The sequence below is a fragment of the Schistocerca americana genome, chromosome 7 (genome assembly GCF_021461395.2).
Source record: "Schistocerca americana isolate TAMUIC-IGC-003095 chromosome 7, iqSchAmer2.1, whole genome shotgun sequence".
In the NCBI taxonomy this organism is placed as follows: Eukaryota; Metazoa; Arthropoda; class Insecta; order Orthoptera; family Acrididae; genus Schistocerca; species Schistocerca americana.
This window is the reverse complement of record NC_060125.1, coordinates 621,663,186-621,677,951: the sequence shown is the minus strand read 5'-3', so window position 1 is coordinate 621,677,951 and position 14,766 is coordinate 621,663,186. Positions and strand designations below refer to the sequence as shown.

Here is a 14,766-nt window from a genome sequence, read left to right as displayed (position 1 = left end):
CAGGGCCACCCTGTTGCTGAGAATGCCACAAACACAATGTGCTTGACGTCAATGACAGCTTCATAGTGTGTGCAACCTGTACTCTTTGTACTAACACTAGCCTTTTCTGAATTGTGCAAGTGTGAACTCTCCATGCAATACATCCTTTGTTTCCTTAAACATCCTGGCCTCAACCTGTGCTAGGCTGAATCCTCTACCTGCCTGGCCCCTCCCTAGGTCCCACTCCAGCACTACACATGCTTTCTATTGTGGCAGCACATGTACATTGTACTTATTTTTTCTCTACTCCTCTGCTGTCCCTTTTGCACCCACACTCCCCATTTCTCTCTCACAACCTCCTGCTGATGCTACACCTATCAGCCCATTATCATGTCCCCACTATGTCCCTGCAAGCTCCCACAGACAACACTTATATATTCCCCCATTCCCATTCTGCTATCCCTCCCCCTCCTTGTCCCCATGCCTCCTTGATAACTAGATTACTCCCCAACGAATATCGCTGCTCACTTCTGATGTAGTCGTAATTGGGCCTTAGGGCAGGTGGATGACAGTGGCCATATGTGTCTGAATTGTGCTTCTGTGGATGTGTGTGAGTTTGGTTTTGTCTGCATCAGATGAAGGACTTAGTCTGATAGCTAATAATATCGAGCAGTCTTTTATCAATGTGCCTGTCTGCTATAGAATCTCTAATTAATATTGTTTACAATGGTAATACCTTCAGAGCTGAGTCTTTTGCTTTAAAATATCATTCCCCTTCATTTAACTCCCAAAGAGAGGTGTGGTGAGGGGTGGATTACCATGTGGTTGTGTGTCCAGTTTGTAATTTTAATTTTCGTGTGCAAAACAGCTTATATACTGAGCTTTTCAACCCATGTCCTCAGTGTGAACTAGTTTTGAGAGAACCTATGCCGCGTGGGATTAGCCGAGTGGTCTAAGGCACTGCAGTCATGGACTGTGCGGCTGGTTCCGGCGGAGGTTCAAGTCCTCCCTCGGGCATGGGTGTGTGTGTTTGTCCTTAGGATAATTTAGGTTAAGTAGTGTGTAAGCTTAGGGACTGATGACCTTAGCAGTTAAGTCCCATAAGATTTCACACACATTTGAACATTTTTGAAGAGAACCTGTCAGTCACCAAGTTTTTTCAGTGACTGATCTGACTAATACAACTACAGAAACAGAAGACTCCTCAGGAGCCGGCATTGACTAATTAAGTTGTGCAAAGGAATTGAATAAAATACATCAGTTATGGAGTCCTGAGCACTGTATCCTTCGTGAGTCTTGGTTAACTTTCTCCTACTACTGCCTATGGGCATGGATTTCATTGACCTTGAAAGGAAAATTTCTGAATATAATACAGTATTCCAGATTTGCCATATTAAATACTGAATGGATTAAATATTAATTACAAACAATTTCAGGTCAAGTAGTACATAAATGTTCACACTAATGATCGGTCGGGTAGTTGATTTGGGGGAGGGGACCAAACAGCGAGGTCATCGGTCCCATTGTAGTAGGCGAGGTTGGGGAAGGAAGTCAGACATGCCCTTTCAGAGGACCATCCCAGCATTTGCCTGAAGTGATTTAGAGAAATCACGAAAAACCTAAATCAGGATGATCGGATGCGGGTCTGAATCATCGTCCTCCCGAATGCAAGTCCAGTGCGCTAAGCAGTGCGCCACCTTGCTCGGTCACACTGATGACTGTAACTAATGGTTTGGGAAGGTTCTGAAATGGGTAGGTGTAACAGTTTGATCACACTGATTCACTGTCAGTGTTACTATATTGTGAAGGTAGATGATAAATACACAGTGACTGCAAGGCGTGAGGAAGACAGCAAGTGAAGACAAGCATATTCCCGGCATAGAGCAGCTAATAGAGGATTCACTACTTTGATAAATGTTAACAAGTTATTGTGCCTATGTTGCACTCTGTTCTTTCTGTAAGCTGTTTGGTGTCAAACTGTAACAACATAACTTGACTGGCCTGTCTATCTCCACCTCTCAAGCGAGCACTCCTCTGAATCTTTCCATCTTCTTTTGACCATCTGTCACTGAGTGTCTTTCATTGAATCCTCTTTGAATTCCACACGTCTGAATAACCCTAAAAATGCGCTCTTTCTGGCTTGGCAGCTGTCTTTTGTGTGCCTAAAATTTCCAGCCATCACAAGATTTACCAGCAACACTGGCCAACGCTGTAATTTTATAATATGATTCATCCTCCCTCCAGCAACTCTGTAAAAGTTCTCCCAATCAATTTCTTTGCCACCCATCTCAGTATAAGAAGTATGGCTTGCAACCTATGTCATGGGTCACCTACCAGTGCTGGGCTGTGCTTTTCCAGCTAGTGCATTTTCACCACCGTGGAAAACAGAAGGAACAAAAATGTCCTGCTCTCTTGACGGGCCATCAGCCATGCAATAAAGTCACATTCAGTGGTGTTTTTGGTATGTGTTCTAAAGATGTTATCTATAACCAGAGCCTTGGATTTCGACACCCAGAGAAACCGAGGGCATTCACTGATGAAATCTCCCGCACCACCAGTCCTGTTTCTCTTGTTAACCTGAGGGTGTATTGTGTGGCTGTGTGACTCACAAGTTAGACTGGGGGAATAGTGTGGGTTGTGTTTTGGCATCACAGCATTGACCTGGTGCATTGTCCTTGGACCTGACAGTCAGTGGCCCAGTTCGAGCCGGGTGATTACTGAGCCTTCTGCATAAAGCCATGTTCTTCTGCTCTCCCTTGGCTGTGGGTTCGCTGTCCAGCTTGTAAGGACACCACCGCCTACACTATGTGATAAAAAGTATCTGGACACCCCCAAAAACATAGGTTTTTCATGTTAGGTGCATTGTGTTGCCACCTACTGCTAGGTACTCCATATCAGCGACCTCAGTAGTCATTAGACATCGTGAGAGAGCAGAATGGGGCGCTCCACGGAACTCATGGACTTTGAACATGGTCAGCTGACTGGGTGTCACTTATGTCATACATCTGAATGCGGGATTTCCACACTCCTAAACATACCTAGGTCCACTGTTTCCGATGTGTTAGTGAACTGTAAACATGAAGGGACATGTACAGCAAAAAAGCATATAGGCCGATATCGTCTGTTGACTGACAGAGACTGTCGATAGTTATAGAGGGTTGTAATATGTAATAGGCAGACATCTATCCAGACCATTCCAAACTGCATCAGGATCCACTGCAAGTACTATGACAGTTAGGTGGGAGGTGAGAAAACTTGGATATCATGGTTGAGCGGCTGCTCGTAAGCTACACATCATGCCGGTAAATGGCAAACGATGCCTCACTTGGTGTAAGGAGCATAAACATTGGTTGACTGAATAGTGGAAAAATGTTGTATGGTGATCTGATGGCAGGGTGTGCGTATGGCGAATGCCCGTTGAACGTCATCTGCCAGCGTGTGTAGTGCCAACAGTAAAATTTGTAGGCAGTGGTGTTATGGTGTGGTCACGTTTTTCACGAGAGGGCTTGCACCCCTTGTTGTTTTGTGTGGCACTATCACACTACAGGCGTACATTGATGTTTAAAACACCTTCTCGCTTCCCACTGTTGAAGAGCAATTCGGGGATGGTGATTGCATCTTTCAATACGATCGAGCACCTGTTCATAATGCAGGGCCCCTGGCAGAATTGTTACGCGACAATAACGTCCCTATAATGGACTGGCCTGAACAGAGTCCTGACATGAATCCTATAGAACACCTTTGGGGTGGTTTGGAACGCCGACTTCATGCCAGGACTCACTGAGTGACATCGACACCTCTCCTCAGTGCAGCACTCCATGAGGAATGGGCTGCTATTCCCTAAGAAACCTTCCAGTACCTAACTGAACATATGCCTGCAACAGTGGAAGCTGTCATCAAGGCTAAGGATGGGCCAACACCTTATTGAATTCCAGCATTACCGATGGAGGGCGCCATGAACTTGTAAGTCATTTTCAGCCGGGTGTCCGGGTACTTTTGATCACATAGTGTATGTCCCAAGGGATTTAATTGTTATTGACATACTAATTTGCTCCATAACTGCTTACATGGATGACATGGATAACCGGAATGATTAGCCACCTCTCATTTTAATGATTTATTGTGAGTTACTGGAGTTTGATATATTGCTCAGATTTGTACATGACAGTGCACTGTACTGTACTATCCACTACAATGAACAGTGACCAGATTTAGGAGTTTCCATTTGGAATGGAAGATAACTATGTGCCGGAATGTGTTTTATGTTGTAAATGAGGGAAATAAATTGAAGAGAAGTAGGTTGTGAGATATGGAAGAAAGGAATGAGAATACAGAAAAACAAGGAAGTGATGTACACAGAAAATTTGCCAGAGAGTGTCTGGGGTGAAAATCATCAAAATGGAAGGAGTTAATGGGGGGGGGGGAGGGGGGGAGTGAGGCATGGGGAGCAAGGTGGAGGCACATCGAGTTTTAGGGTTGGTTGGTTGGTTGGTTGGGGAAGGAGACCAGACAGCGTGGTCATCGGTCTCATCGGATTAGGGAAGGATGGGGAATGAAGTCGGCCGTGCCCTTTCAGAGGAACCATCCCTGCATTTGCCTGGAGTGATTTAGGGAAATCACGGAAAACCTAAATCAGGATGGTCGGACGCGGGATTGAACCGTCGTCCTCCCGAATGCGAGTCCAGTGTCTAACCACTGCGCCACCTCGCTTGGTGAGTTTTAGGGATCATGCTTAATTGCGAAACCTAACATTCACTGAGGCTGTCAATAGAATTAATGCCCAAGCTCCCAATGTTGTGTTCAGTCCACCCCCATAATTTTTTATTGTTGTAAGTTTTTGTATCAGTGACACGCGTGTTATCTGGTAACCATTTTAAGGCTTACTGCAGGTCTGTATTTCATTTATGAAGTATATTAAGTTGTGAAGTGCTTAAACAGCCTGTTATGTAATATTGGGAAAACCTCATTTCTAAGCACTCACATATGAAATGCAGGACTTTGGCAACTTAATGCCTGATATCTTTTTGAAGGTTCTTAAAATTTGTTGCACAAAATATGCCTTCAACTTATTCACATGCACATTAAATGGTCTATTGTAATTCTCCAAATTTTAAATAACAAAATTATTTTAATAGTTGTTCCATCTATAACTGTCATAGTATGTGGTTTCAGAGTTTTAAAATCTTAGAACTGTGAGAACCAATGTTCATTGTAAGAAACTCCTTTTCACAAAGTATTTTAATTGTTATTCCTCAGTTTTAATTACTATTCTCACATTATTGTTAAACTTGTAGTAATATGGTAGATGAACAGTAACTGAATAATACAAATGAAACACTTGATTGAACAGTTGTTCTGTTGTCCAGTACATGCTGAAGAATGTTTGTTGACTGGAATGATAGAAGAAAAAATATTTTTTAATTTCCTGCAATGATAAATAAAGGTGCAGAAGATTGCGTGTGATTAATTTTAATGTTCTGACACTTGACGGAACTTCAAGATGTAGCAGATATAATTATTGTTAATAAAGAAAATAATTTATTTGCTTTATGAACAATAATTGTATCTAATATATAATAATTATAAAATACATTAATCTTTGCGAGAAACTTAGGGACCAAAGGTCCCATCATATATAAATTGAAATGATACATACATTTTTATGGTTGTGTAATTTACACATAGACTTGGTGAACCAGAATGCATTGCTTAATTTTATTGGCTGAAGATTGTACATTTGGTGCCAAAATGCATATCATCATTGCATAAATGAATATGTTTTATTAGTGCCACAGAGCGAGTGTAATTGTGAATTAATGAAAGAAATGTCTAGTTAATTCCATTAAAAGACTAAATTGCCCTCAGAGGATGACACTTTACTGTAGCTATCACTCAGTGTTGTTAACGAGTAAACTTAATGTTACTGTGTATTTAAATGGTATGGGATTTCATTGGGATTTTATATTTTTTTAATTCTGAAATTTATTCGTTGTAGGTGAAAGTGATATACCTGCCTGATCTGTGCTATTTAAAAAATACTAATAGCATGCACATTTAAAAATTTAAGTTTAGAACTTATTTTAATGTTACTGACTTCCATTTTTGCTAAATTTCTCCAAAAGTGAAATAACTGTTTTCATTTTCACTTCATGTATATATTCATTTTCTCTCTTTAAAGAGAAGTAGTTTAAGTATTTCATGTTTTATACATTAAAGATGTGTGAATTCCTCAGTTTGTTATGTGCCAGACAATAAATAAGTTAAATCCGGGAAAGCTTGAAAACTCAAAAATGAGTTAACTGTCTGTTAGAATATTTAAATACATTCCTAATTTTCTTGTGGATATGCAACTCAGTTTTCGAGGAGACAATACTAATCCTTATAAAATTTTTCTGTTTCAGTCCTTATGAAGGAATGTAACGAAGTCATACTGTTATTTATAAGACCAATTTCTTTTTTTAAGTAAGCAGTCATGACACTAAATTAAACGACTAATCTTTGAGAAGAACCAAACAAATGAAGTAATTACATTTTCATATTTTGGTATGTTTGTGGCCATTTTCCAACAGTTGAGTTTGGTGCATAGAAATTGTTGGCAACAAGTTGTTTATTCCTGTTTTATTGTTATTCTGTGTTCATTGTGACACAAAGTTCAGTAACTTGTTAAGAAGTTTTTATAGGGATATTGTCTTTGTTGACAGTCAAAATTAATTATGCATTTTAGGCTTTTGATGTTACAGAAAAGAAAAATATGGCTGATAGCAGCCAGAATTTGATTTTTCATCCAAACTTGAGAGCAGTGTACAGAACAACTGTTTGTTGGTTTTTATTCGCAGTTCCAAAAGTAAATTCTTTTTTCTTTGTTAAGAGGAAAGAGATTTTTGATGAGGCAAGATAATGAGAGGTAGCATGGGAAAGACAAACTACGAATGCACGACACATGATAAACCACAAAGGGAGCATTTGCTCATTTAAAGTTTTAGAGACTAGGACCACTGGGAAGCATTTGGTTACTTACGTCATGCCTGTTTGTTGTTGGCAGAGACTGACATTCACTGGTAGCTCAGGGACAGCGTTAAGGGTGTCTTTGCCATCTATACTTCTCATCTCACTTTTGTATGACAGTGCAAATTTTTGAATCTAATATGTAAGTAATGGAATGAGATAAGGCAACAGTTACTATTTGGTAGAAGCTAGGATGCAGTTTAAATACATTGCAGCTTTCACTGGTGCCTGAGCATCCATTGGGGCCACAATTAAGTCTCTGAGCAGAGCATTTGAGAAATGAAATTCTTTTATAATATTTTTATTGTTAAGAATATGTAATGGGCCTAGAACAGTGTAATGAAGTAGGGCCAGACTGTGGGTTCTTCGATTGCTGTGGCAGAAGACTTACCAGATTAGAACACATGAAATATTAATTCACTTCTTCACATAAATGTATAAAAGATTTACTTAAAATGGCACATTTCTTTTTCACAGGAGTACTACATAATTTACAACTGTCATTGATGAGGAAAGCATCACCTGATGCGCTGAGTAACAAACTGTTCTCTTGAAGTACAATGTTCAACATTTACAGCAGTACAAGTTCACCTGACTGCTGTAGTTGAGGTCTTGAACTGGTGTGAGCTTTCACATGCTCGACACTATACTGACCTCAGTGTGAGGGCTCTGCAGTACTGGGAGAGGGCATGGTCTTCAAGAGTGCCTCCCATATGTTGTTGTGGATTGCAGCGAGCCCTCATTAAAGTCTGTTGTATCAATTTGTGCTACTGACCGTGGAGTGGCCCCATGATCGGTGGATGATACCCATATATACTATACTGCATGATCATGTACAATGTGGTCATTTTTTATGATTAGTGCTCAATTGTTGTTTGATGATCCACACTCCTAAATCCCTTTAATAACTTCTTTCATTTGTTGTCAGTTATTACTAATTGCCTTTTGTATTTTTTGCTCTTTTTGAGCTTTTTTTACCGTACGGGATATAGGACTTTCCTTGCTTTAAACAGCATTTCCTTTCTCCCTTTGGTTCCGAAAGTTTCGGTATTTGTTATATACTGACTTGACAGAAGTCATGAGATACCTCCTAATATCATGTTGGACCTCCTTTTGCTCTATGTAGTGGAGCAGCTAAATGAGTCATGTTCTCAACAAGTTGTTGGAAGTCTCCTGCAGAAATATTGAGTCATGCTGCCTTTATGGCCATCCATAATAGTGAAAGCGTTGATGGTGCAGGATTTTGTGCACAAGCTGACCTCTCAATTATGTCTAGAAAATGTTCATTGGGATTAATGGTGGGCATTCCAGGGAGCCAAATTATTTGCTCGAATTGTTCAGAATATTCTTCAAGCCAGTCGCGAACAATTATGGCCTGGTGAAATGTGGTTTTGCTTTGTCATCCATAAAAATTCCATTGTTGTTTGGGAATATGAAGTCCATGAATGGCTGCGGATGACCTCAAAGTAGCCAAACATAACCATTTCCTGTCAATGATCAGTTCAGTTGGACCAGAGGAGCCAGTCCATTCCATGTAAACACAGTCCACACCACTATGGAGCCACCACCAACTTGCACATTGCCTTCTCAACGACTCGACAACTTGAGTCCATGGCTCCTCAGGTACTGCACCACACGTGAAACCTAATATCAGCTCTTACCAACTGAAATTGGGACTACTCTGACCAGTCCATGGTTTTCCAGTCATCTAGAGACCAACAAATATGGTCATGAACCCAGGAGAGGCACTGCAGACAATGTTGTGCTGTTATCAAAGTCACTTGCATTATTTGTCTGTTGCCATAGCCCATTAAAGCCAAATTTTGCCTCACTATTGTAACAGATACATTCGTCATATACCCCACATTGATTTCTGCAGTATTTCACACAGCATTGCTTGTCTCTGCAAATGTCTTTCTCTTGGTCTTTAAGTGAAGGCTGTCGGCCACTGCATTGCCCTTGGTGAGAGCCAATGCCTGAAATTTGGTATTTTTTGACACATTCTTGACACAGTGAATCTTGGAATATTCAATTCCATAATGATTTAAAAAATGGAATGTCCCATGCATATAGCTCCAACTACCATTCCATATTCAAAATCTCCTGTTGTGTGGCCATAACGATGTCAGAAATGTTTTCACATGAATCAACTGAGTGCAAGTGGCAGCTCCATCAATGCACTGCCCTTTCATACATTTTGTACATGATACTACCATTGTCTGTATATGTGCACATTGCTCTCACATGACTTTTGTCACCTCAATGTAAACTAGTCAAGTATATTTACAGACTATCATTTTGCATTCTGTGTTTACTGTTGCCTATAATGAGCCAATGCTTCACTTAGTAGCATAGAATTGCAATGCACACCTATAATCATCATTCAAATAATATTTAGGATAGCATTGATGCCTCTCAGAAAGAGAGGAACAATGAGAGACAAGAAACAAGTAATGGGGATTTGGTCTTTCTTGTACTTAGTGCTTTTGATTGATGTATAAATGGACAGCTTAAGTTTAGAAATTTCAATTTCAGTAGTCATTACTGCTGACCAGAGTGGAACCTAATTATTCTTATGTTTTGTTGACTGTTCAGTCATATGTTCTTGATGGACTAGGAAAGTGAACCAAAACACTGAAGAGAAGGAGAAAATTGTGTGCAATATAAAATATTTTGATACTCAGTTGTAATGTCAGTAATATCATTCAGTTACACAGACACATTGGAATTGGACAGAATACCCTCAGATTTCAAGAAGAGTGTAATTATGTTTTTTGTGTATTTACTTATTTATCATACTTTGATCACTTTTGTTAGTGATATTGGATATGTCAGGATATACATGGATCTGTAACAAAGTATTTGGTATTTGCAGAAAAAACGAAGAATTTTGTATACTTTCATCTAAGAACTCCTGTACATTGTAGCAACAGGCTGGTACCAGATGACATCTTACTTTTTGTGTGAAAGCAGACAGTGTTTAAGTTTTTTATATGGCTTGGAAGTTTTTTCATAAAATATACATGCAGCTATTGCAGGTTCTTTGTCACTTAAGTCTATTTTGTACTTTATGTGTACCTTAAGAAAGTAGGTGCTGACAGGTGTGAATATTATCAAACCATTAGTTCAATAAGTCATGGTTGCAAAATACCAACACATATTATTGACAGTAGAATAGAAAAACTGGTAAAAGCCTAGTTTGGGGAAGGCAAACCCATGTGTACAGCATTAGCAGATTTAGAGAAGGTTTTTGATAATGTTGATTTGAATGCATTATCTGGATATTTTGGAGGTAGCAATGATGAAATACAGGAAACAAAAGGTTATTTACAACTCATTTATAAACCAGGCTACAGTTAAGACTGCCTAAGGACATGAAAGGGAAACTAGCTGAGAAAGCAATGAGACAGGGTTGTATCCCATCCCCATTGTTAAATAGTCTGTACACTGAGCAAGCTGTGAAGGAAAGCAAGTAGAAATTTAGAACGGGAGTTAAGGTTCAGGGAGGATAAGCAAAAGCTTTTCAGTTTGTTAATGACATTGTAATTCTGTGAGAGATGGCAAAGGAATTGGAAGAGCATTTGAATAGAATCGATAGTGCCTTGAAAAGCACATATAAGATGAACATCAACAAACGTAAAACAAGGATAATGGAATGTAGCCTAATGAAATCGGGTGTTGCTGACAGAATTAGGTGAAGAAATGAAACAGTAAAATTAGCTGATCAGTTTCGTTATTTGGACAGTAAAGTAACTGAGGTTGGCTGAGGTAGAGAGGACATAAAATGCTGATTACCTATAGCAATAAAAGCAGTTTTGAAAAAGAATTTGTTAACATCGAATATAAATGTAAGTCTTAGAAAGCTTTTTCTGAATGTATTTGTCTGGAGTTTAGCTTTGAACAGAAGTGAAACATGGGGAATTATCATTTCAGACAAGGAGATAATAGAAGCCTTTTAGATTTGGCACTACAGAAGAATAATGAAGGTTAGATGTGGAGATCAAGTAACGATTGAATTCTCATTGAATCGAACATCATACGCCATCATGGAATTGCCAGTTCGGTGATGGAGGGAAGAGAGAGAGAGAGAGAGAGAGAGAGAGAGAGAGAGAGAGAGTGTTTGTGTGTGTCAGGCAGGGAGGGGGATAGTAAAAATTTGTAGAGGAAGACCAAGGGGGTGAATATAGTAAGCAGGGTGTGTTAGTTGTGTTAGTTGCAGTAGGTATTCAGGGGAGGTGAGGCTTACATGGGACACACTAGTGTAAAGAGCTGTATCAAACCACTATTTGGGCTGTGAAGACCACAACAACAAAGATAGCGGCAGCAGCCACATCAGAAATGACAACAACACCAAATGCTATTGTTTTCAGAACCATTAATTTCTTTGTCAGACAGGAAAAGGGAGGGATTGAGGAGATTTGAAAGGAGAGGTCTTTCTGACCTCAGGATGAGAGGGACCCACGTTTTATAAGGATGAGGGGAAGGGGAAATATTGGGGAGAATGGGAGGTCAAGGATTATGTTTTGGTAACCACTGTGCTATCTTTGATCGAGAGTTGGAGTCGCTGCCTCTAGATGGTGGGGTCTTGGGTTCGATTCCCAGCTGGATCAGAGATTTGCTGTGCTAAGGGACCGGGTGTTTGTGTTGTCCTCATCATTTTGCCTCATCTTCATTGACATACAAGTTACCGAAGTGACATCAAATAGAAAGACTTGCAGCAGGCATCAGAACAACCCCACAGGGCATCTACTGCATAACACTGCCATATGATCATTTCATTTGATAATAAGAAAATCAGAAAGTAATACAGGAAGAGAAATGAGAAGTAAAATGAGTGGTATGATTAGAAACTGAAAAAGTGAAATGAGAGTGAGACATAGAGGAGGTGAGATTGGCAGGAGGGTGGAATGTAGATAAAAAAGAAATAAATAAAATAAATGAGTTATCAAACAAACAAATAAAATATAATAATAATAATAATAATAATAATAATAATATGAGAGGACTTGAAACTCGGACTATGACTATTCTGTCGTAGTCCATTGAGAGTGGTCACAGTGGTTCTTGGCACACTGGGAGCAGTGCCAAAAGATCTCAGTGGTCACTTAAAAACTATTGTCATTGATAAAACATCCATCAGCCAACTACAAGAAGATGCTTTACTGGGAGCTGCACGAATTATCCACTGATATATCACCCAGCCCTACAAGTATGGGAAGTGCCTTACTAGTGGTAAAATATGAAATATAGCATAGTGAACTCTTTTTTAATGTTTACTCTTATTATTATTATTATTATTATTATTATTATTATGAGAGCATCAAGGTGATCTAGGAAGTGAAAAATGGAATGAAAAACAGAATGAGTGTAAGATTTTGCTAGTAAGATTAGGAAGTTTAAGCAAAAATATTGGAATAAACTTTCTCTCTCATTTTCTGAAGATTTTGTGATACTTTCTGAAAATGTGACATCTGCCATAACACAAATTATTCTTTTAGAAGAATAAGAATTATGGCCAAATTGGGAAGGTTAAAAAATCTAGGGATCTTGGCTTCGTAATTCAAGAAAATGGTTGAGAAGAAGTTGTTATAGAGGAAAGGGCATGTAAAATGGGAATAGCATATAGTATAATGAAATACTTTTAGTACACAAAATGCCTGTTTAAAAATACAGAAATAAAGCTTTACAGTACAGTAGTGAAATCAGAATATCTACCTGCAAAGAATGTCTAGTGTTAAAACATAATTTGGATGAATTAGAAACACTAGAAAGGCAATTGTTATGAAAATATTAGGCCCACAAAAACTATGTAAGGTTTCAAATTACTAAGTAACAATGAAATTTATTAAAACACAGAAAACATATCTAAAGTAATGAGAAAAAGAAGATGTGTTTTTTGGACATTTATATTGAATGTAAGACAGTAATTAACCTCAGAGATGTTCAAATATTTTTGGTATAACAAGTCATCAAGAAAGTTGGATTCATGAAGGAAAAAGAGAGAGAGAGAGAGAGAGAGAGAGAGATTGAGGGAAAAAAATTAAAGCTGAAGAAACAACTGACAGAGAAAAGTTTAGGGAGAAAGTATTGTATGTGGAAGGATAGCAAGATAGGAGGGTGGAGAAAACTGGTCAGAAGTAGGCAGAAGACAGAAAGAAAAAACATGGTGAACAGATAAAAGAGTATTGGAAGAAAAGAAAAGGAGAACAAATCAGCAGCAGTTACACTTAGCGCCTGAAGAAGATTGCTAGGTCAGGCATAAAATCAACTTTAACAACTCAGCTGGACACTTGAAGATTCACTGTCTATGAATGACTTTTGGGAAACCTCAGAAATCAAAACATGAACATATTGGAGACTTTTAATTTAATGTAGTGTTTTTGAAAAAAAATAACATTGTGGAATAGCACATGCAGAGTTACCATAATAATAATGCTTTATGAATGTGATGCTCCTTGAACAGCTGTTCCAGATATATTTATAGCAATAAGCATGACATTTTGTTGTGTACAGTTTCTGTCCTACCCAAAGGCACCCACACCTGGGGGCAAGAGAGGACTACGGCCCCACTCTAGGTCTTAGGGAAAGGAAAAATATATTGTAGTCAGGTGTTTCTTGAAAGATAAAATGATTTAAAAGTCAGTATTGAACAGGTTTTTGACAGAGTCAGAATTGCAACTTTTACAGCTACTTATAAGTTCCAAACTATTAAAAATATCCCATGCCCCCAGGTCCAGCCCCTCTTCCCCCTACAAACTGTTGTATGGGTGCTCTTGTAGCCTACTGCTTATGATATTAGTGCTTAGTACTACAGTAGTCCCATGTATGCCTTGTGGTCATTTTTGTTATTGTAACTGTGTCTGTGAATGTAGTGTTATTCTGACTGTCTCATAGAAGTTAAATACTATTGAAATCATGGACACCATTTTAATACCAATTTGATATCTGGAAGCAAACCGTATTACCTCAATTTTCTTTTTATTGAGATTCAGTCTGGCTTTCATACCTGAGGTATCCACACATCTGGTTTTTCATGTGCTAGGATGGTACTATGGCTCTCCTCTTGTTACTAATACTGTAGGGTAACACCCGCTCGAGAACATCATCACACGCTTCCTCCCTTAACCATCCTTATGATGTAGAGCCAGCAGATGGTATTCAGAGGTACACCAGAGCTCCTACAACCAACATGCTTGCTAACAAGGTAACTTCTACTCAATGCTTATTTTATTAGCGCTTTTGTGTTCCTTTAATGTTTGTTTACTAATATTAATTTTGTTTAAGGGTATTACTTTCTATTAATGACATATGATACTTACATAAAGAACAAGTGCTTTATAATTAGAATTAACTATTTTTAGAATGAAATACATTGGTATTTTTTCATAGCCAAGCATAATGTATATGCAACCCAGGCCAGCTTCACTGTGTGTAGTGTTATCCCAGGAATGAAGTAAGTTTTGTCACGAAGACTCTAACACCACACGCAAAATTAATTAATGTTGAGCTTTTAGATAATTTCTTAAGTTTTCTTGACATTGCATGAGAAATACGAAAAAATTTAGTGTTAATGTTAAACTAAAACATTGCTTTTCACTTAGCTGGCAGTTGTTACATACTCACTGAATCATTACTGAAGAATTCAAGCATTATTATCCAAGTTTGTGTGAATGCATACCTTTTTATCTGTTAGGCAACAAGACAGCATTTCCTCAATTATTATAATGTTCCATTGAACATAGTTATACTAAACAATCAAACAATGGAAAATCCAGGATGGAA

The 14,766-nt window shown here is 38.6% G+C and overlaps 1 protein-coding gene across 1 annotated transcript in view; it reads left to right on the top strand.

Annotated features, from left to right (window-relative positions):
* Positions 1–14,766, top strand: part of LOC124622011 (neurobeachin) — a 1,442,121-nt gene that overhangs the window by 639,784 nt on the left and 787,571 nt on the right. The window contains exon 28 of the mRNA XM_047147563.1: positions 14,066–14,188. Within this exon, the coding sequence (XP_047003519.1) occupies positions 14,066–14,188 (123 nt within the window). The remainder of the gene's footprint in view (positions 1–14,065; positions 14,189–14,766) is intronic.